A 22,283-nucleotide genomic window follows, 5' to 3' on the forward strand; every position below is an offset into this window, starting at 1 on the left:
AGCTTGATGCCCTGGGTTGTCTGCATCAGTGAGTTTCTCGGGCAAGGGCTGAGACTCTAGGACTGACCATGGCCCATGCTTTCTCCCTGCCCACTGGGCTCCAGGGAGCCATCTTTGAGGATGTTCCTGTGGGCACAGTCATCCTGAGAGTCACTGCTACTGATGCCGACTCAGGCAACTTCGCCCTCATTGAGTACAGCCTTGTGGACGGCGAGGGCAAGTTTGCTATCAACCCCAACACAGTGAGTGGGCAACGGAGGGCCTGGGTTCGGGGAGTGGGGAGTGGGAAGTGGGAAGGGCCCAGGGTCACAGGCTGAGAAGCCACCAAAAGTATTACAGTCATCCCCCTGTTTCTGGGTCCTGCCACCTGGACATCTATAGCCTCAGAGATCTTTCAGCCAAGTTGGCAAGCCCTGTTCTCAGAGTCCCAGACATCCTGTAGACTGCGGCCTTTCTGTCCCAGGAGACATGGGAGGAAGTGGCCGAAGTCTTTTGGAACTAGCCCCTTGTGGGACAAAAACTGAGATGTGTCTCCACCAGACCGGAAGACTTGATTCAAGTCCATGCGACTGCTTTTTGAAACTGTCAAAAATAGGAAGCTCTGCGGAAAGTGGGCGCAGTATTTGAGCACCTACTGTATACATGGCCCTATCCTCAGTGCTGGGAGAGGGAAGAAGCACCCATGGACATAGCCCCCATGCTCCCATGGGTCTCAGACTTGTAGGAATGCAGAAGTTCAAGAGAAAAATGGGTGATGATTTTAAATGTCGGCAAATTGGTTCAAAGTTGCTCTTGCAGTACAGCGAGAGAGCCCTGTGGCCTGGGGGTGGCTGGCCAGGCAGGGCCTTCCCCAGCTGTGGGGCTGGAGCTGGACTTTCCCTCCCACCGCCTGCCCACATCCCCCTGCACTCTGCCCTTTCAGCAGGGTTTCTCTCCTTCCTCTTGGTGTGAACAATAAAACACACTCCTGGCCTGGCACCATGAATACTTATGGAGTACTACTTTGTACCTGGCCAGGTAGTGAGCTCCAGCCTGGGCCATTCATCCCATCTCCAGGTGAACTGGGGTAGTAAGGACAAGAAGAACCACTAGAATGAGAGCTGCACGGGGCACAGGGGCTGTGGTCTCTTCAGTGCTATATCTCCAGAGCCCAGAACAGTGACTGCACATAGCAGATGCTCAATAAATACCTGTTGAATTGATGAAGGACCTGACTCCACCCTCCCCCTACTAGGGTGACATCTATGTTCTGTCCTCTCTGGACCGGGAGGAGAAGGCTCACTACATCCTGACTGCCTTGGCCAAAGATAACCCTGGAGATGTAGCCAGCAACCGTCGAGAAAATTCGGTGCAGGTGAGGGACCCCTGCTCTCTGCGTGGAGCAGAGACACTAAGGACTGCCATTGTGGAAGCAGTAGGCAAAGCCTTTAGAGCATGGCTGCTGCAGGGCAGGAACAGAACCATCCTGGCCCCTCAAGAGGTGTGGTGGCAGGAAGGAGAGGCAAGAGCTTAGCTGGGGGTTCACGATGGCTGTGGCTCAGGGAGACGGGGACTCTGTAGGAGAAACTTCTTGTGTCAAACCCCTGCTAAGGCAGCTAAACATACCTGGCTGTAACCCAAATAAAGGCTGGGGCTCCACATGGCCCAGTGTCTCCATGCTGTCCCATTGAAAGAAACACAGTCCAGCAACCAAACATAATTACAAAGCATTTATCTTTATGTCCCTTAACAGTAATGAGGAACTTTGGTCTTCAGAACCGTGAGAGAATAAATTCCTTATTTTAAGCCAAAAAAAAAAAAAAAGAACATTAATGAGGGATCAAATTCACAACCCCATTTCCATTCCAGGTCTACTGTCCACACAGTTGCTCTGGGGAGGCCAGCATCCCACCTTTAGGCTCTGTCCCCATTTCCATCCAGAGTCCCACACCTCAAGACTTTGCTTTCTCTTTCTTTCTCCCCCTTCTTTCTGCCCTTTCCAGTCCTGTCTTTCTGTATTCAGTTCTTCCAATTCTCAGCAGTGACCTAACCATCCAAAGAAAAGTCTCCTGAAGGGTGGTGGGGAGGTGAGAAGCTGGGTGGGCAAAGAAGAATTCTCTTTGGCAGGTAGGCAACCGAGCTGGGAGCGCTCGCACATACCTGCATTCTGTCCTGTCACATAGGCACGCGCTGTATTGGGAAGAGCACAGTATTTGTAGTCAGAAGCCTAAGGTTCCACTAGCTGGGTACACTGCATTTGTCATGTAACCTCTCTGAGCCTCGGTTGTCAAAGCTGCAGGGAGTGGAGGGCAGGGGCAGTGATGATGATGCCTCCCTCCCAGCCTGGTGGTGAGTCCAGGAGATGGGAGGTGGGAAAGTGCTTTGTGCCCTGAAAGGGGTTCTTAAAATCATGGCTGTGAAGGGCTCTGTTACGGATGCAGTCAGGCAGGGCCACAGCAGCCAGGGAAAAAGGGCCTCCTGGTGTATCCATAGGACCTGCCTTGGGCTCTGGGGTCAGCAGACAGAGCCCAGTCCCAGGCCAGACACAAATCCCAGTCAAGAGGGGCGTCCAGAAAGTAGAGTCAGATATATGGGGCCACTGTGGGAAGGAAGAGAGGACAGAGTAGGAGATATGTGGGGAGGAGTCCCCGCTTCAGGACCCAGACACAGATTACCTGTTAACCACGGTACTAGTTGCTGAGCATTTACTCAGGCCGGGGACTGCGCATAGACCATCACGGACAAGCCTCACAAGCCCCTGAGAGATAAAATCCTATTGTCCCCAGCGTACACCTAAGGAAACTGAGGGTCAGGGGGTTAAATAAATAGTTTGGGGTCGGACTAAACAGTGGGCACTGTCCACCTCGGCTTAATCCTGTGTGACCGGGTCACCAGAAGCAGCCCCCAATGTGCTCCTGACCTTTGAGCTCAACCTCCCCTCCAGGTGGTAATCCAGGTGTTGGACATCAATGACTGCCGGCCACAGTTCTCCAAGCCCCAGTTCAGCACGAGCGTGTATGAGAATGAGCCAGCGGGCACCTCCGTCATCACCATGATGGCCACCGACCAGGATGAGGGCTCCAATGCGGAGCTGGCCTACTCCCTCGAGGGCCCGGGCGTGGGTACGTAGCCTGCTCCCCACCGAGGATGCCTTAGGGGGTGGGAGGGGCGGGCTGCCTTCCTGCAGCCCCAGGCCAGGCGTAATAGGAGGAAGGATGGGAAGGAGGTCTCAGTTGGAGCCATGCCCTGCTCTCCTGCCCCCACCTGCCAGAGGCCTTCCACGTGGACATGGACTCGGGCCTGGTGACCACAAAGCGGCCACTGAAGTCCTACGAGAGGTTCAACCTCACCGTGGTGGCCACGGATGGCGGACAGCCCCCACTCTGGGGCACCGCCATGCTCCTGGTGGAGGTCATCGACGTCAACGACAACCGCCCCGTCTTCGTGCGCCCACCCAATGGCACCATCCTCCACATCAAAGAGGTACTGCTGACCCCCGGGGCCTCCTGCTACCTACACCCCCTTCCAGTATTCAGCCCGCTCCTCCATCCTGCAGTCATCCTGCAGCCTGAGAGGGTAAAGGGGCCCCCACTGCAAAAGCAGGGAAACTGAGGCCAGAGTAGGGAACGGGCCAGCTCAGTGCCACACAGGGCAGTATTGAACAGTCGTTAGTAAGAAGGGCTGGGCCAGCAAAGGCTCTTGGATTCACATCAGACTCTATCGCTTACCAGCCAAATGACCTTGAGCAAGTGACTTCTCTGAGTCTGTTTCTTCATCTGCAAAGTGGGACTTATAATAGTAGATGCCCCATCTCTTGCTCCTAAATGTCTGCCAAGAAGGACAGTCTCCCCGCAAGTCACTTCTCCTACACTTGTCTCAAAATAAACACATAGCCCCTTCCGTCTGTCTGTTGTTCCTGCTGATACCAGTGTGGAGACAGCCTGGGACTTGAGGATGTGCATCAAAATAAGAAACAAGGGGAAGTGGCTGAGCTTCTGACTACCTCCAATTCTTCTTTCATGCCTTGCTCTCAGTTGTCTTGTAAAGATGGGGAAGTACTCCTTTGACTCCTGCCCTTCCCCTCCTTCCTCTCAGCACCCAAGCCCAAAATGCTCCTTGGTAGAATACTTGGGGTGTCTCCCACTTGTTCTTTGCTCCCCAAACTTCAGCATGTCTCCACATCTCAGAATGTCAGTGTTAAGTCCTTGCTGTCACTCTTATCTCCTCTTTGAGGTCCCACAAGAGAAATTTCTCCCAGGGCTGAGCTCTAGGAAACTCTATGCTTTTACCTTGTGATTTGCCCTTTCCTGTGTCTACTGCAATGATGCAGTGGCCCTCTTTGCTTTGCCCACTAGGGAGCTCATAGTGGTCAGCCCACCGTGAATGATGTTGCAGGGACTTAGCACACACGCCTTATCTCCCATCCCTCGGTTTCCATCTTCCTGCCAACCATGGTTTTTCTTTACCCTGATTTTTTTTTAAACTTATTTACTCTTATTGTTGTGTATACATTCTTGTAAGCTGCCTCAAATCTTTTTCTGTAGCGTGAGGCAGGGTATCAATTAATAATAATCTAGTTCTTTTGCACGCCAAAGCCCCCCCTTTTACTAAGTTTTTTCCCTTCAAGGGGTCCCTACTTTGAAAGATTCATGTCTCCCAAACAACCAGCATTTGTTAAGGAATTATGTCTGTCATCCCACTTTCTGTCAATTAGATGTGACTGCCATTTGGAGTTTCTGATTGTCGTGATCAATGAGATAAACAGCGAAACCATGCTGAGCTGATCATTTTTGAACTAAAAGCAAAGAAACTTGTTTTTTTCTTGTGCCCTTGGCAGCCTTTTCATGGGTCAATGTCTGACGTAAATTGGGTTTTTTGATATATCAGACTTAACTCGAACTCGGGAGGCTGAGGCACAGAGAGGTGAAGTGACATGTCTAGGTCACGTGGTGATTTAGTAACAGACTAGCATGCACGTGTCCAGTCTCTAGCCACCATGTCATACCATGTCACCCTACCTGCATGCCCCCCATTTTCAGGTACCCCATTGGGTGGATGGTGTTGTTTGGGGATACCTAGAACTTCTGTGATTGGGGTAGAAGAGAGCAAGACAGACCTGGGAACAGAGGCTGGCTGTGGCCTCAGCTTTGGGATTCCCCTTCTGTCTTCTCAACCTCAGCATGCAGTGGGATCGGAGGGATGGGATAGCCCCCGGCAGGGTGTCACCCTGAGAGAGTCTGCAGCATGGTGGATCCCAGGCTGGACTTTCAGTGGTTAGTGGCCTTAGCTGGGGGTGGGGTAAAGGGATGTTCTAGCAGATGCTCAGACTCCAGGAGAGTCCAGCCAAGCAGACAGGCGTTTCCTAAGGATGCTGAAAGGTGGTGAGGACATTCTGCTAGGGGAGGAGAAAGAACAAGAGCTCCATTGGGTCTGGGAGCTGGGATTCTCTCAAGACGCCCCAGGATCCTCCCTCCTGTGCCCCCTGCAGGAGATCCCACTGCGCTCCAACGTGTACGAGGTCTACGCCACAGACGAGGACGAGGGCCTCAATGGGGCCGTGCGCTACAGCTTCCTGAAGACAACAGGCAACCGGGACTGGGAGTACTTCACCATCGACCCAGTCAGTGGGCTCATCCAGACCGCGCAGCGCCTGGACAGAGAGAAGCAGGCAGTGTACAGCGTAAGGGGGTGGGGCATGGCATGAGGGGCGGGGCCAAAGAAGAGACTGCTCTGGGCACAGGACCACAATGTCCCCACCTAGAATGTCTGCGAGGGTAGTGACCTGTCCTCTGGGGATGCCTGCCTGGGGCCCTTCGTCTCTTCCTCTGACTGCACTTCTCCGCCCCCCCAGCTCATCCTGGTGGCCAGCGACTTGGGCCAGCCGGTGCCTTATGAGACTATGCAGCCACTGCAGGTGGCCCTGGAGGACATCGATGACAACGAACCCCTCTTCGTGAGGCCTCCGGTGAGCTCACCCATCCCCTGCACTGGTCACCCACACAGGGACTCACCTGCCTGCAAGCACACACTTTCCTGTGCACACTGTACCGTAGACACACGTGGTTGGTTACACGTGGAAACTGCACAGCACTTCACAGAACGAATATTTATTGAGCAGCTACTAGGTCAAGGCACTATCCAGCAGTCCAAAAAGCAGACAAAAAAAAAAAAAAAAACAAACAAAAATGCCTGACTCGTGGAGCTGATGTTCCCATGTTTGTACACGCGCTCACACAAGAAGCCTGAAAATCAGTTCTGCTTTAGCGAGCTGGGGCTAAACCTCTTCATGTGGACTCAGACCCTCTAACTTGGTGGTTTTTTCTTCTTGTGCGCACCTAGGATGTGATGTCTCCTGGAGACCGTGTGCGTGCGTGCGTGCGTGCGTGCGTGTGTGAGAGAGAGACAGAGGGAGAGCACGCTCAAGCTCATGCCCTCCTCATTCAAACATCCATCTAAGTGCTGGGAGACTTCAGACAATGTGCCAAGCCCAGCCCTGCCCATGGCGGATGTCACGGGTGACACTCCCTGAGGGCAGAGCTGGAGTGTCTCCAGCCCAGCCCCTGCTCCCTTGAGGTTACAGCAGTTTCTCTCGCCCCACAAGGCCTGGGCAAAAAATTCCCTCAGCACCCACAAAAACACTGCCTAGGGCCCTCTGGCAGGAGCCAGGAGCTCAGGTCTTCCCTTGGCCTCCCATGACCTCCCTCTCCCCCTGCAGAAAGGCAGCCCCCAGTACCAGTTGATGACAGTTCCCGAGCACTCACCACGTGGCACCCTCGTGGGCAACGTGACAGGCGCTGTGGACGCAGACGAGGGCCCCAACGCCATCGTGTACTACTTCATCGCAGGTGAGGCCTGACGGGGCTAGTGCCTACCTACCCTGGGGCTGGAGATGACCCAAATATGCCCCCGCCCTGCCCCTCACGCTGTGCCGTGGTCCCCCCCTCAGCCGGCGACGAAGAGAAGAACTTCCAGCTACAGCCCGACGGGCGTCTGCTGGTGCTGCGGGACCTGGACAGGGAGCGCGAAGCCGTCTTCTCCTTCATCGTCAAGGCCTCAAGCAATCGCAGCTGGACACCTCCCCGTGGGCACTCCCCAGCCCTGGACCTGGCCACTGACCTCACCCTGCAGGAAGTGCGTGTCGTGCTGGAGGACATCAACGACCAGCCCCCGCGCTTCACCAAGGCTGAGTACACTGCAGGTGTGCAGGCCCAGAGCCCGGGCCCGGGGCGTGGGACGGCCTCGGCCCTGCCGCTTACACCCGCTTGCCCGTTCCTGCAGGGGTGGCCACCGACGCTAAAATGGGCTCAGAGTTGATCCAAGTGCTGGCCCTGGATGCAGATATTGGCAACAACAGCCTCGTCTTCTACAGCATCCTGGCCATCCACTACTTCCGGGCCTTTGCCAATGACTCTGAGGATGTGGGCCAGGTCTTCACGATGGGTAGGGGCTCCAGCCACTTCATGGACTATCGTCTGGAGGAGATACGGTCTGTAGGGTTACCCCAGGGTATAGGTGGCCGGCCAGCCAACCAGCCGTGTCAGTCCTTCCATTCGCCCACCCATCCATCCATCCATTCATCCATCCTTCAGCCAGCCAGCCAGCCATTATCTGTTAATCCTTTTATTCATCCACCTATCTTTCGATCTATTCTCTAATCCACCTATCCATCTCTACATCCTACCCACCCACTTTCTTCTCTTCTCCTTCCCATCTCCTCATCCATCCACCCACCCACCCACCCCACTGAACAATCCATCAATCCACCCACCTATTCATCTATCTGTCCACCCATCCATCCATCCTCTCATTCATCCATCTGCCCACCCATCTACCCATTTGTCCGTCCATCCGTCCATCCATCCTCCCATTCTCCTTTCCATATATCCACCTATCTTTCCATCTGTGCACCTCACCCTCGCCTGCATCAGGCATTGCGCCAGGTAGGCACTGGGGAGCCAGAATTCTCCCCAGGTGTACAAAGCACACTTGTACGTAGAAGTATGCATGTTTGCTTGTGAATCTGCCTGTGTGGATAGCTGAGCGTCTGTTAGGTTCTACAAGGTGTTCTAGGAGGTGTCCCAGTGGGTGTCACATTACCATACCTCCAGCTCCAGCCCCTTCCCTGCTCTTCTCTGCCTACAGCAATCAATCCAGCCTCCTTGGCCTGGCTTTCAAAGCTCCCCAGGTCTTCCTCCTAATCCCTCTTTCTGGTTTCACAGCCCCTTACTACCCTTGAGTGCACTGCGCCCACCCAGGCTGACCTGCTCACCATGGCTTCAGCCTGCTCCACACCGTCCTCCCGTGGCCTTCACCTCCTGGAATACCACCCTGACCTCCAACTCTGCCTTCAGATATGCTCCTGCTAGCCACCCTTTGTAGTCTAGTTCATGAGCTGCCACCCCCAGTCACACAACTAGACACCATCCCTTTGTCCTCTGAGTTCGCACTGCTCTTAACCTTAATAAGCATAGAGAGGCTTGCTAAAGGTCACAAAGCTAGAAAGTGGCAGATTTTGAACCCAGGTCTACTGCCTTTTAAGAGCAGACTATGCTGTACCACTGCTGGTCATCTCTCAGCTATGGCTGTGGAATTACGAAGCACATGTGTATGTGTAGGAGACAGAGAGATGATACTGAGGGAACTCAGAAGTGTTCTGTAGCATCCCAGCATGGGACAGCAGAGTCCCAAACTTGTCCAAGTTGTGTTTTAATATGCAGCGTGTTTAAATAAAAACTTAGAATTCTCCAGAAAAAGTGCACCACCGCCAGGCTTTCCCTACAGGGAGTGTGGATGGCATCCTGCGCACCTTCGACCTCTTCATGGCCTACAGCCCTGGCTACTTTGTAGTGGACATTGTGGCCCGAGACCTGGCAGGTCACAATGACACAGCCATCATTGGCATCTACATCCTGAGGGATGACCAGCGGGTCAAGATCGTCATTAATGAGATCCCCGACCGTGTGCGTGGCTTCGAGGAGGAGTTCATCCGCCTGCTCTCCAACATCACTGGTGCCATCGTCAACACCGATGACGTGCAGGTACCCCATGGAACCCACCCTCGGTCTAGGGGCAGTGGAGGGAGAAGGGGGACCAGGCCGCAGGGACAGGGCATTGCAGAGAGGTCAGGGGTATGAAGGGGGATCAGTCATTTCCTAGATGCATGGCCTTGGAAAATTCCTTCCGGGTCTCTGGGTCTCAGTTTCCTCATCTGTAAAATGGGAGCTAATGGTAGTGCCTGGTTCAGTGACTGGCATCGAGCTTGGCCCCTGGTGGGCATCCAGTAGTGATGGGTTTACTGGCAGGGTAGGGCAGGAGAGGCTGTTAGAAGAGGCGCCCATCCCATCCCTTGCTCCTGCCACACACCCCATGATGCCCCTTCTCGCCTAGTTCCACGTGGACACGAAGGGTCGGGTGAACTTTGCACAGACAGAGCTGCTTATCCACGTGGTGAACCGCGAAACCAACCGTATCCTGGACGTGGACAGGTGGGTGGGCGTCTGAGCTCAGCCTGTCTTTCGGTCTGCCTCCCTGCCCTGGAAGTCGGACAGGGGACCCACTAAGGAGGCACGGATGACGCCATCAGGCCTGCTGTATGGGGGCTCTACCCCAGACGTGGGCAGGGCGGGTGGAGAGCACACGGTCTGGCTGTATGAGCAGAGCTCCACCCCCCTGAGCCTTACCCTCCCCACGTGTGAAATGGGAGTATTACAGCAATTGTGAGCAGCAGACAGGAGCTTGTGTGAAGGGATGGTGAACCCTGTTAAGATACAGAGCTGTCCGAGCTGGGTGGGCCTTAATCTTGCAAGGCTTGGTCGGGGATGTGAATGTGGGGGGCAGGCTGGCCTGAGTGGGACGGGCTCTTGGGGAACGGACGAGGATGGGAGCTGAGGCCCCTGCCCCTCGCCCAGAGTGATCCAGATGATCGATGAAAACAAGGAGCAGCTGAGGAATCTATTCCGGAACTACAACGTCCTAGACGTGCAGCCCGCCATCTCTGTCCAGCTGCCCGAAGACATGTCCGCCCTGCAGGTACCCCTGGTGACACCGCCCCCACCGTCCCCTTGTTGCCCCGGGTGCTCTCAGCCACTCATGCTTGGCCCTGCTGCCCTAGATGGCGACCATCGTCCTGGCCCTTCTCCTCTTCCTGGCTGCCATGCTCTTCATCCTCATGAACTGGTACTACAGGACCGTGTGAGTGACCCCTACGTGCCCTACCTTTTGAGACAGGCTGACCAGCCCCGCTGCTGGGACAGTCAGGGAGGCAGGCAGGGCCATCAGGCCCTGAGACGCCAGCCCAGCCGCAGCCTCCTTCACCGGCCCCTCTGCTTCTTTCCAGACACAAGAGGAAGCTCAAAGCCATCGTGGCTGGCTCGGCAGGTCAGAGGGCTGTGATGGGTGGGGAGGTGGGAGGGCAGGAGGGGCCCCTGAGGGCCTAGGGTGACAGCCCGGGCCCCATAGGGCTGGCTCAGGCCCAGCTCCCCAGCCGGGTCTACCCGTCCCCCCACACCCCAACCCTTCTCTTGCAGGGAATCGCGGCTTCGTTGACATCATGGACATGCCCAACACCAACAAGTATTCCTTTGACGGGTGAGTGAGAAGTGGTGTCCCTGAACCCTGCCGGGTGCACTTTGGGGAGACCCACCCAGGACCCAGCTGCGGTGCAGTCCCCGCTGCCTCTCGAGCACTGAGGGCATCACGGACTGGCTGAAACCTGGGGTGTGGGCGCCCCCTGCTGGGCCGGGTACCACTCTCTCTCCACCAAGTTGGGCTCCCCACCCTGACTGGGTCCCAAGTTCCAGGGGGCGTAGGCTTTGGGCATCGGATACAGGGTGAGGACTGCACCAAAGCTGATCCAGATGGACACGTAGTCCTGGTTCTAGCAGGATCCTGAGGCGGGAGGACGCACTCACGGGTACCACAGGCAAGGGCCCTGCTTCTCACGGCCCTGAAGGCCCAGTCCTGTGGAAAGCACAACTACGGCCTGGGAAACGGTTGGGGCGGGGGGGGGGGGGGGGGTTAGGGGCGAGACTTCAAGGGCATCTGTCCACTCGAGCCTGGAGTCAACCCCACTCCCCACCTGCAGGGCCAACCCCGTGTGGCTGGATCCTTTCTGCCGGAACCTGGAGCTGGCTGCCCAGGCAGAGCACGAGGATGACCTGCCGGAGAACCTGAGTGAGATCGCCGACCTGTGGAGCAGCCCTACCCGCACCCACGTGAGCCCAGGCCTGGGCCGGGGCAGGGATGGGGTGGACGGTCAGGAGGGACAGGTGGAGGTAGCGTACGCTCTTTGCCATCGCTGGCCAAGGAGCTGGCTGGCTGGGGGGGAACCGGTCCACTGCCCTGGACGTGTGCATGCGCGGTCTACCTCAGCTCCAGCTAACGCGCCCCCTCTCTCCCCAGGGAACTTTTGGGCGTGAACCAGCAGCAGTCAAGCCTGATGATGACCGGTACCTGCGGGCGGCCATCCAGGAGTATGACAACATTGCCAAGCTGGGCCAGATCATTCGGGAGGGGCCCATCAAGGTGAGCCCTCCTCGCAGCTCCTGCACCCAGACCCCTGGCTGCGCTCGGACTTGCTCCAGAGGATGCAGGGAGTGGGGAGGATCCTGGGAAACAGCTTTCTCCACCTCTAGGAACTCAGCTAGACCTGCCCTCCACGGGGGCAAGAACACCAAGGCAGATAGGGGCCAGGGCCCCGGGCTGATAAGGAGCTGCTTCAGCCTGCAGTGTCCTGGAGGCCGGGACTCTGAGACACAAGCTCACGTGGGCTCTGTATGGCCGCCGTCACCAGGCTCTGCTCTCAGTCCTCTACCCTAGGATCAGAGGCCTGTACATCCTACACTCCCAGAGTGCCTTCCGTCACCCCCACCCGAGTTAGTTATGGGAGTGAGTGATGGGCGGCGCAGGCAGGGGAGGGCCTTGGTTGGGGGTTAACACTTTCCCTCCCCCAGGGCTCGCTGCTGAAGGTGGTCCTGGAGGATTACCTGCGGCTCAAAAAGCTCTTTGCACAGCGGATGGTGCAAAAAGCCTCCTGCCACTCCTCCATCTCCGAGGTAGCGGGTGGGCCGGGAGCTGTGTGCTGTGCCCCAGCCCTGGGGGTTCTCTCTCTCTCTCTCTCTCTCTCTCTCTCTCTCTCTCTCTCTCTCTCTCTCTGTCTCTCTCTCTCTCTCTCTCTCTCTCTCTCTCTCTCTCTCTCTCTCTCTCTCTCTCTCTCTCTCTCTCTCTCTCTCTCTGTAGTTCATCCTCCTCGGAGTCTCTGGAGATCAGCAGCTAGGGCCCAAGACTGCACTGGGTGGGGGTTCAGAGAGTCAGACAGCGGGCTCTGCTTCCGCCATCTGGGCTCCACAGCGGGCTTCCCCGGGGGTGGGTGGGTGTCGAGGCAGTGTTTCTTAGACTTCAGGAGCCCCAAGAAGATACCTTTGAGAGGTGATATCATTTTAAGAAATGGGCTGTAGGGTCAAGTAGATATACGTATTTATTTGCCTGCAGTGATATGTCAACACTTTAGAAAGTCAGACTTTATCTAAAAACCCAGATTTCCAGCTGGGCCAATATTCTCAACTGGAGTAGCTAAAACCGAACAGCTCCACACAGGACAGAAGTGCCGTTTGTGAGTCTCTGCTCTACCTTATTAATCCCCTCCAGCTTCAACTGTGGACACTTTCCAGCTGGCCACAGTTAGGAGTTGATCCTGCTTAAGGCCAACGTGGTAACAAATCCAGATGCCACAACCACAGTCACAGGGTCTTTACAGACCAAAGTGAATACAGGGGATTTGAAAGATTCTCACGGGAAGCCCATGCTCCAGAGAACACATCTGTAGCACCAGAAGTAGCCATGGCTCCCCTCTGTACCCAGTTCGAGAAACACTGCCACAGGCCGCACAGGCCTGCTGCGGCACGAGCCCGGGGTTCCTCGTGTGCAGAAGGGAGGCAACAGGCCCATAGCAGGTGGGACTCGGGGCCATCCACCTGCTCGGGGCCTGGCCCTGCCCTGAACATGTGTGGGTCCCGGCCTCTTGCAGCTGATCCAGACTGAGCTGGAAGAGGAGCCAGGGGAGCGCAGCCCCGGCCAGGGCAGCCTGCACTTCTGCCACAAGCCACCTACGGAGCTCAAAGGGCCAGACGGGATCCACGTGACGCACGGCAGCACCGGCACGCTGCTGGCTACCGACCTCAACAGCCTGCCCGAGGATGACCAGAAGGGCCTGGGCCGCTCACTGGAGACGCTGACCGCCGCCGAGGCCAGCGCCTTCGAGCGCAACGCCCGCACCGAGTCCGCCAAATCCACGCCCCTGCACAAGCTTCGCGACGTGATCGTGGAGAGCCCCCTGGAGATCACAGAGCTGTGACTAGATGGGGGGAGCCCGACAGGTGTGAGCAGCCCAACCCCACCCCTCCCAGGGCGAGAGCAGGGGCAGGACCTCCGGGCGGGGGGGCCGGGGGAGGGCCCTCCCCAGGCAGCTCTGGGCGCGCAGCCTTGGGTTGGCCCAGAGGCAGGGCCCACGTCAGCTGCTCAGATTCCACTTCTGCCAGACGCTCGTTCGGCATCTGATCTCTACCTTCATAAAATGTTATTTTTTTAAGAAAACCAAACAGAAAGGGTGAGTATCTAAGAACGAGGTAAGGAGGGTCACCGAGAGCCCAGGAGTCTGAGGATGATCTCAGCCCAGGCTGAGCTGAAAGAGGCCAAGCCGGCCCTCTGCCCCTCCCACCCCGCCTCACAGCACAGGAGTCCAGCACCAGGGAGGGAGCCCAGAGCAGGCATACCCTGCCTGGCCTTGACTCTCTGACCCCAGTTCAAGTCCCAGTGCATTTCTGCCACATCCCTGGCCGGACATCCAGGTGGGGGCAGTGAGTAATCCCTGCTTCCCCACACAGACATGGTCATTGTCAGCCAACGGCATTCTCTCCATTTCACTGGCTTTCCAAACGTGCCGGGCTCATAAAACGACTGATGTTCCCTTGGGTTTTGAATATAGTGTTCGTGTGTACTCCTTTTTTAAATTAAGTTATTCCCTCCATATTCTCCCCTTGGTTTTGTTCAACTGATACGCACTGAACGTTTCTGGAATGGTCTGAATTTAAAAAAAAAAAAAAGGAACCGGCAATTCACTCTGGCTCTGGTAAACTACCCGTGGGGCTGGGCCGGCGGGTTGCAGGGGTAAGGACAGGGCAGCTCTGGACCCACCTTTGGGGGCACTCCCGTGACCACTTGCCCACTGCTGGCCCCAGGTGTGTCAGGGAGGACCAGATGGCATTTTCTTTCTCTGGCCAAACGGGGCCATAGGACTGCTGGGCACTTACAGGTTCACGGCCTCGGAGCTCAGCAGCAGCCACTCTTCCGGCTGAGGTGTCACAGAAACACTCGGCCTCTGGTTGACAGACTTTATTGTTAAATCACAGAAATTTTAGTGCAAAACAAACAATATCGGTAAGTTCATTTAATAGCAACTGCACATCTCGCTGTCTCCTGGCAACTGGAAGTGGAGGAGAGGATGCAGCCAAACTGGAGAGAAGGCAGGGCGACGGCTGAGGCCCCAGGCCAGCAGCCCCTCTACCTGGAAGCCAGAGGCTTAGGAGCTTGTCATCCACATTTATTTACAGGTCAGAAAGACCATCTACAGGGAGGGGGGGGGGTCAGAAGGGAGGGGGCTGTACTGCCCAGAGCAACGGGGGCGCTGAGCAGCAGGGTGGACACAAGAGTGGGCATGACGCAGTCACCACTGTCCACACACACAAAAGCAGGCCCCCAGGACCTCCACAAAGAGCTAGCAGGTTACATTCATGCAGGTTTTTTCCCCTCCCACCCCAAACCACAGAACTCCAAACACGGCATCAACAAGGAAAGAAAGACAGGAAAGCCGAATCAAAGGCTGACCCAACGGTAGCAAGCCCGGCCCCACCAGGTCTCCTGAGCGGCTGCTTCCAGCAGCTCTATTACAGTGAGAACCACACTGTTTGTTTAAAAAGCCTAATAATTATTCTGAGCCTCTCATCTTTCCTATAAAACTGCCTCTGTCTGGCAGATCAGCAGGCCCAACGAGGCGGGAAGGTCCCTCCTTAGAGCAGGCCTCCGGAGGCCTCAGCACCCAAGGCCCATGCAGGAGGACGGACAACCTCAGTCAAGAGGCTCTGGCTCATGCCCACAGCCAGAGCCCCGTCTCCTCCGGGTAACCACCATGCAGGGACAGACTCAAGAGACCTCCAGTGTACGGTATGTCGGCATCCATGTAGCAGGGAGGAAAGGGACACTGAAGCAGCTACGCCAGCGGCCTGCTGACAGCGATGCTAAGATGAGGGTGAGAAGAAAGGGACTGAGGGAGAGGGCTCCTATCATTTTTATAACAACAACAAAGCCAACAGATCTGTGTGTTCGTTCCCCCAGACACAAGCAGGGAAAGAGGCTGCAGTTTCTCTAAGACAGACCGTGCCTTCTAGTTCCACACGTGACGCTTGCAATGCTCGACAGCCTGACAGGAGAGAGGAAACAGTTTAGTCTGCAGGTGACAAACGCTATCCCTGGCCCATGAGTGCATCAGCCGGCACCCGAAAGTGGGACCCGCTATCCTGTCCCAGATCAGCCGGGATGGACCAGATGCTAATAAAGGCCCGGGACAGCATCTCATTTAAACTCGGGGATAGTAGGTGGCTATGAGTTTTGGGGACTCATAAGGCAAGAGTCCAGAGCAGTGGATGAACAGCACCCCTGCAGGTAGGACCCAGGACCCCCTTCCTCTGGTTACACACCCGAGCCCCTGCCTCGAGGCCCCCGAGGCAGAACTCCTCACCCAAGAGTCAGAGAGAGGTATACATCAGCTCACGCAGGCTCAGAAACGGGCCCCGGTCCCCAGGAGAGCAACAGAAATGCACTCCACCACTGACGGTGCTACAGGGTGAGGGTGCTGGGGCAAGGGGCTCGGCAGGGTGGGCCTCACCCTCCTCCCTGCAGCAGCCCTGACGCCGGCTTACCGGTCATGAAGAACCCCCACGAGGAAGAAGGTGCACAAAAAGGAACATTAAGTAACAGAGGCTGAGCCGAAACGTCCCCACCCAGGAAAGCAGCACGGGTCACCCCGTAGTGGCTGCCCAGCCAGGAGCCAACTCCCGGGCTCCCTCCTCAAAGACAACAACGCAGCGAGCCCTGCTTTTGCTGGTGCCCATAAGTAAGCCTAACTGCCCCTCTGGGCCTCAGTCCCCCTCCCCCACCCATCTCCCCACCAAAGACAGGGTACAGCTGATTGCCAAGGAGCCTGTTAGAGCAGGTTCTCCCTCGAGCTGCCTGCCTGGCGGGGGTCCTGGGGAGCAGCTGCTGAGCTACTCACGTTGCACAGGGCTGCCGACTCCATGTTCTGGCACCAGTAGCTCGGGCCCCAGACACACTTCTCAGTTCCCAGAAGAGGCTTACGGGCTGAGGGACAGGCTCCAATTTTCTATAAGGTCAAAGGAAAGGGGGAAGGATTAGGTCTGCCCAGCTAATCCTTTTCAAAACTGAGATGATTATCAGCTTCTAGAAGCAGCTAGAATCAGAGCTCTAATAAGCACTTTCCAGAAAAGGCAGGGTTGCTGAGTCAAGTGGTGGGGCCTGGACGCCTGGTTCTCCCACACACCATCCCCAGACTCTGGCCCCGGCCCCAAATCTCAGAGGAACCCTTTCCAGGGTCCATGCAGCACCTCCCAGGTCACACTGCCCAGGAACCCATACCGGGCCCAACGCCGCTTACCAGGCACACAAAGGAAGGGTCCAGCACGTCCACCAGGATCTCTAGGAGCACGGGCTCGTACTCCGTCACAAACTGATCACACTGTTAGGGAAACAGCAATGTGGGTCTAGGTGGGCCCAGCCAGAGTGCGGGGCGCTGGCCATGCTCTTCCACCACAATTCCTGGCCTCGCCAGCCCAGTGGGCCCAGGGCCCCCCTGCCTGCCCGGGTGACACACCTACCCCCACCTGCTCATGTTCTTCTCCCCCTCGTGGCTCCACTTGAGCCAACAGAGCACCTTTAAGAAAATCTCAGTGGACTCCACGCCAGAGGCAGAAATGGCTGCTTCTCCCTCAAAACTTCAACCAGCTCCTGCGTGTCCCAAGCAGGTTCTGACATTCTGGCCGAAAGCAGCCCACAGCGTACCTGCTTCTGGTACGGGTCAGGCAAGAGGCTGCAGCCTTTCTCGAAGGCAGCAAGGATCTGCTCCTTCGTGCTGTTCTTCTCCAGGTTGTGCTCCAAATAGGTCACCAGCTTCTCGCACACCTCACAGAAGCCACCGTCCTTCCGCGGCATCACGTGTGCTATGCAAGAGAGCACAGGCTCAGTGCTGGCAAGGCCCTCCCTAACCCGAGAGGGGCCGGCCGGCCTCACGCGCACTGGGCTCACCGGTCAGCGCAGGCAGCCCCCGGCTGGAGCAGAGATGGAGCATGCTGCACACCAGCTCAGGGCTCGCCTCCTGCAGGAGGATCGACAGGATGGAGCTGCCGTAAGTGTCCACCACCTCCTGGCACTCCTCGGATAAGGACGAGGGCAGCTTCGAGCACACGGTGTCCAAAGCATGAATTATTTCTTCCTGAAACACAAGAAGAGAGGCTCATGTGAGAAGATGGGAGGCTGCGTGGGGTGGGAGAGACTCTGAAAATGCCGATGTGACCAGGGAGCCAACAGCAAGGTGCTGTTTTCTCCCTCAAAGGCTAGACCTATAGAGCAGGACAAAGAGGCTGCCTCCGGCCCCAGCCCAGAGGGATCCGCTGCTGGGAAGTGGTGGTTCCGACTCCCGGGCTGGTGTCCCATACCCACATGGGCCAGACCCAGCTCTCGGGCTGGGTCCTCCCACCAGGCCGTTCTGGCTCCAGGGCCACCAGGAGCGTTCGCGATGGCAGTATTTCCCGAAATCCACGTACCTCGGTCCTGTTGTTGTCAATCAGCTTGACCACCTCCTTCACCACGTACTCGCACACCTCACAGTAAATATCAGCCTTCGCCGGGACCGGATCCTTCTGTTGAAAGGGCAGAAGAATACTAACCCTGAGGGCCTCGCCTCACTCCTCGGTCCTGCTCCTCTAAAGGAGTGGGGCAGAGGTCAGGACGGGCTAGCGTCACACAAAGGCCACTTCCTGCTGCATTCAGAATGGGGTGTGGCTTCCTCCCAGTGTCCAAGCCCCAGTCCCTGCTGCTCCTAGATGGTGGGAAACCTGTCCCTTTCCCCAATCCTCTACCACCACCCCAAAACCAGGAACAGAAGCAGTGAAACTGTCCCCCAACCCCAAAGAGCTGTCCATCCAACGTCCGTTTGGTTGCAATCACCTCATCATTCAGCATTCATTCTGGGGAGGCGAATGGGGGAGCAGGAACAGAGAGAGGATTCACTACTGGTCTACTATTTAGAAGACAGCGTTTTAAACGTGTTTCAGGTCTGCTCTTGCGTTTCGAGTCTCAGCGCCCGAGACTGCCTTTCCAGAGCCTACCTTTGATAAAACAATACTGTTGGACATAATTTTCTGTGACAGTGGCAACATTCTCTGGCCGTGCCACGCAATACAGCAGCCACTAGCCACGTGAGTCTACGACTAAGCACCTGAAATGTGGCTAGTGTAACCAAGGAACTGAATTTTTTTCTTTAAATTTTAAGTATCACATGTGGCTAGAGTACAAGCTAGAACTCTCCATCTTCTCCAGCCACTAATTCAGTCAGCAAGGTGGGCGTCTCGACTGGACAGGAGGGGCGGCAGCAGCGCTTCCGACTCTGCCAGACACGACCCTTGTGTGGTCCACACAGTACCCGTGCCGAGAGAAGACAACAGGAGGAGACGAGACAGCTAAAGGTCGAGTGACACTGACATGGAAAGTTCTGGAACAAGAAGTGCACACACGTGCCATGTGATAAGACGTCACATGGCTGGGCGCCTGTTCTGGAAACATCAAGTTTGTACCACGGCCACAGCATGGGGGAGGAGGTGGGCGAGGCCACAGAAAGCACATCGGAAAGGTTCGGTCGGAGCCGGGCACTGAAAAATGATTTCGAATGGTGTGCTAAAAACGTAGACTTGATCCCACGAGCACTAGGGTTTATAACCAAGGAGATAAATGTACGAGGGTAGGGGGCGCTGCATCAATTTAGGGGGTACTGTAAACTAATGGTCTCAAACTCAAATACCTGTAAAAGCCAAGCAGGGAGGGCTCCCCTGGTGGCGCAGTGGTCGAGAGCCCGCCTGCCGATGCAGGGGACACGGGTTCGTGCCCCGCTCCGGGAGGATCCCACACGCCGCGGAGCGGCTGGGCCCGTGAGCCGTGGCCGCTGAGCCTGCGCGTCCGGAGCCTGTGCTCCACAACGGGAGAGGCCACAACAGTGAGAGGCCAGCATACGGCGAAAAAAAAAAGAAAAAAAAAAAAGCCAAGCAGGGAGCCAAATGAGCTGTGCCTTGTAGGGCGTGACAATGTGGAGTGGCGGGGCATCACAAAACCAACGGCACCAGGTACCTTTATGGGCTCCACCAGCTCCAGGGCAGGGATGACGTTCTCTGAGACCACCTTGGCAGGCACCAGAGTCTTCATGGGCACCTCCTTCACCTCGTCACAGAACCCAACCAGCCCACAAATCTCCTTGGGTTGCTAAAAAGAGCACAGAAGCAGCAGTGAGAGGCAGGCCCAAACCCACCACCCCGTCCCACGCTCTACACACAAAGTCGGGGTGCTGGAGGAACATCCTAGACCCAGTGTCAAAGCTGACTGCCCCCCAGACAGGCAAAGAGCCCACATTAAATCTAAAGGGGCTTGTGCAAATGCAGATGTACCAGTTCCACATGGGGAAGGAGGTCATGCAAAGCTTTGAAGAGTGATCAGACAGAACTACTATCCGCTCCAGCCGGGGAGCACCCAGGGAAGCAAAACTCCTGGCACCTTTCAAGGGCAATCGAATCAACTCCAAGGACACCTGGTCTGTTTTTCAGTTGAGCTGGCTCGCCCTCAGGAGGAGGAAGTAATAAGCTACATGTTCTTTCTAGAGGAAGAACTACGATGCCCATAAACTAACAGAAAGCCAAATGTGTTAGAAATAAGACCACACCGGATCTCTCAGTAGCAGGACCCTTTAAAATTATACATTAAGGGGAAATACTGTCTTTTTAAAAAGCCACATTACATTCTACGTTCACAATTGCACACACATGCGCACATACACACACACACACACACACACACACACACACACAACAAACGAAAACCCAGTCTCCCCACGTCATGAATCTTTTCAAGTCACAAGGTCTCCAGATCCCCTTTCCCCTCCAGATACCAAACCACAGAAGAACTAGATAGTTTGGACAACATCTTGACCATTTCACTACGACAATGGCCAAGAGCAAGTGAAGTATACGCACTTGGTATACTTTGTAAACAAATGCAACTAGCTCTGGCCTGAGATGGCATCTGCTCCCACCGGCAAATCATAAAGCAGCAGGAACAGGATTGCTAAAACGGGCTCTGTTAAGGGGAAAGAGTAGCTCATGGCTATGGTTCATCTTGTTTTAATATGCGGAAGGCTCTAAAATTAAATAAGGCTGGAGGATTCTGAAAAGTATATCCTAGAAGTATCCTATCTCTGGCAGGCTTTAAGAGCGGGCAAAAATCAGAAAGGGGTGGAAGATATAGCAAAAGCTTTTTAGAAAAAGGACAAAGATGAGGAGGTGTGGCTGCTTTGTCTCAGATCAGCTTTGCTGCACTAACTCCTTGAGGCCTAGGTGGAAATTCAGATATTTCAACCAAAGTCCTCTCCTCTTAGACTTCACAATGCCTTTGAAAATCTTTAATTCTAAAAATGGATACCAGTACTCAAAGGAGGGCAGTGCTCAGTACAACCCCGAAAGGGCACTAGCTCGGTAAGTCTAGTCTGGGGGCTCGGTCCCCATGTCTTGCCCCCAGTGGCCTGGCTCCTGAGTTGTCTCGTGTGGCTCCAGAACCCAAAGGACCCCGTCACCCAGAGGGGCAGAAGCCATCAAGAGACTGTTTCCAGTTCTCTGGATCCAACAGACAGGGGAACAGTCTGCCGGCTATCTGCAAATGACTCGCTCATGCAGCAGAAGCATTTCTGGGGCGATGAAAAAACACGACCAATGACATGCAACGCTCTCCCGAATCATGACAGAAACAAGGTGTCCCACTGAGGTCGGGCCTGCACTGAAGGAAGCCGAGGCCACCGACGGTTCCCCACCACACTGGTGGCCTGCACGTGGCTGGCTGGGCGCCGATTCCGACCAGAGTGCAAGGCTCCGCGGGCCTCATCTGCTGGGCCCCCCGAAGGGCAAGTGAGGCCCCCGGCCCCTCCCAGTGCTGAATCACACGGGAGAGATGCGGACTCCCTCGCCAGCCAAGTTATTAACACGGAGAGGGAGCCCGCCTTTCCCAATCCTTCCTTGTTATCTGTCAGAGCTGACGATGCCGCACAAAAAAAGATGAGCAAACTTAACAAGAAGCAGCAGCAGACCCACTACTACAAGCAAATCCCCAGCACATACCTGATCCTGCTGCTGAACAAAAAAACAGGAAATCGGAGATGACAAAAATGAGAGAAAGGAAAGGACACAACAGTTAAGAAAAAATTAAAACACCAATAATCAAGCAGTTAACCAGGTATAAGGATGTCTGTCACCAGAAGTTTAGGTGAAATGCCCTTCCGGTCACCTATCAGCAACCTACCTTGTTCCTACTATTGCATGCACATGGGGACCCTGAAAGCTACTCTCTCCTTCAAGGGTCAGACCACGCTGCCCCCAGAAGCCTGTTGGTGCACCATCCCCGTGCCCCTAACACGCCACGGCAAAACACTGAGCAGCAGGTCCCCAGAAAACACGCTAGGAGGGGCTTTCCTTGCTCAGAAGCCAAGCCCACCACGCCTGCGAGGCCCACACCTCAGACTGGGGATGAGCGCCCGGGAACAAGACACACGGCTGCTCAAATCAGGGGCGTGTGTCCGAATACCTAATACACCCGGAGGGGTCACGGATCCCCAGCCCAGGTCTCAGGGCAATCTGCCCCCAGGTGGCCGAATGCCAGCCTGGAAGGCTGGTTTGACAATGCAGGCGTACCTCACTTCATTGAGCTTCACAGATTTTACAAATTGAAGGTCTGTCGCAACCCTGCTTCAAGCAAGTCTATTGGCCCCCATTGTTCCAATAAATAGCATTTCCTCACTGCATGTTTCTGCGTCACATTTTGGTAATTCTCACAATATTTCAACTTTTTACTGCTATGACTCACTGAAGGCTTAGATGATGGTTAATGGTTTTTAGCGATGGAGTATTTTTTAATTAAGGTATGTACACTGT

General features: G+C 55.6%; 2 protein-coding genes across 18 annotated transcripts in view; one reads left to right on the forward strand and one right to left on the reverse strand.

Annotated features, from left to right (window-relative positions):
• The window catches only part of LOC116741766 (cadherin-23), an 89,743-nt gene extending 75,656 nt beyond the window's left edge, over positions 1–14,087 (forward strand). For 6 of the 9 annotated variants that reach the window (XM_032608774.1, XM_032608777.1, XM_032608775.1 and 3 more), the window contains 19 exons: positions 105–242; positions 1,235–1,354; positions 2,924–3,101; positions 3,251–3,462; positions 5,468–5,659; positions 5,831–5,944; positions 6,695–6,824; positions 6,926–7,177; positions 7,258–7,419; positions 8,761–9,017; positions 9,367–9,464; positions 9,888–10,008; positions 10,091–10,170; positions 10,316–10,356; positions 10,506–10,566; positions 11,063–11,192; positions 11,380–11,502; positions 11,931–12,032; positions 13,004–14,087. In XM_032608774.1, the coding sequence (XP_032464665.1) occupies positions 105–242; positions 1,235–1,354; positions 2,924–3,101; positions 3,251–3,462; positions 5,468–5,659; positions 5,831–5,944; positions 6,695–6,824; positions 6,926–7,177; positions 7,258–7,419; positions 8,761–9,017; positions 9,367–9,464; positions 9,888–10,008; positions 10,091–10,170; positions 10,316–10,356; positions 10,506–10,566; positions 11,063–11,192; positions 11,380–11,502; positions 11,931–12,032; positions 13,004–13,330 (2,838 nt within the window). In that variant the 3' untranslated portion in view covers positions 13,331–14,087. The remainder of the gene's footprint in view (positions 1–104; positions 243–1,234; positions 1,355–2,923; positions 3,102–3,250; positions 3,463–5,467; positions 5,660–5,830; positions 5,945–6,694; positions 6,825–6,925; positions 7,178–7,257; positions 7,420–8,760; positions 9,018–9,366; positions 9,465–9,887; positions 10,009–10,090; positions 10,171–10,315; positions 10,357–10,505; positions 10,567–11,062; positions 11,193–11,379; positions 11,503–11,930; positions 12,033–13,003) is intronic. The other 3 variants (XM_032608782.1, XM_032608776.1, XM_032608783.1) reach the window with 3 other exon arrangements.
• A 265-nt stretch (positions 14,088–14,352) lies between these two features.
• The window catches only part of PSAP (prosaposin), a 33,387-nt gene continuing 25,456 nt past the window's right edge, over positions 14,353–22,283 (reverse strand). For 2 of the 9 annotated variants that reach the window (XM_032608802.1, XM_032608800.1), the window contains 7 exons: positions 19,444–19,575; positions 17,868–17,963; positions 17,350–17,536; positions 17,107–17,264; positions 16,703–16,783; positions 16,304–16,411; positions 14,353–15,451 (listed from right to left, as the gene is read on the reverse strand). In XM_032608802.1, the coding sequence (XP_032464693.1) occupies positions 15,416–15,451; positions 16,304–16,411; positions 16,703–16,783; positions 17,107–17,264; positions 17,350–17,536; positions 17,868–17,963; positions 19,444–19,575 (798 nt within the window). In that variant the 3' untranslated portion in view covers positions 14,353–15,415. Of the gene's footprint in view, positions 16,412–16,702; positions 16,784–17,106; positions 17,265–17,349; positions 17,537–17,867; positions 17,964–19,120; positions 19,283–19,443; positions 19,576–21,473; positions 21,486–22,283 lie in introns of all 9 variants that reach the window. The other 7 variants (XM_032608793.1, XM_032608799.1, XM_032608798.1 and 4 more) reach the window with 7 other exon arrangements.

This window comes from Phocoena sinus, chromosome 16 (genome assembly GCF_008692025.1).
Source record: "Phocoena sinus isolate mPhoSin1 chromosome 16, mPhoSin1.pri, whole genome shotgun sequence".
In the NCBI taxonomy this organism is placed as follows: Eukaryota; Metazoa; Chordata; class Mammalia; order Artiodactyla; family Phocoenidae; genus Phocoena; species Phocoena sinus.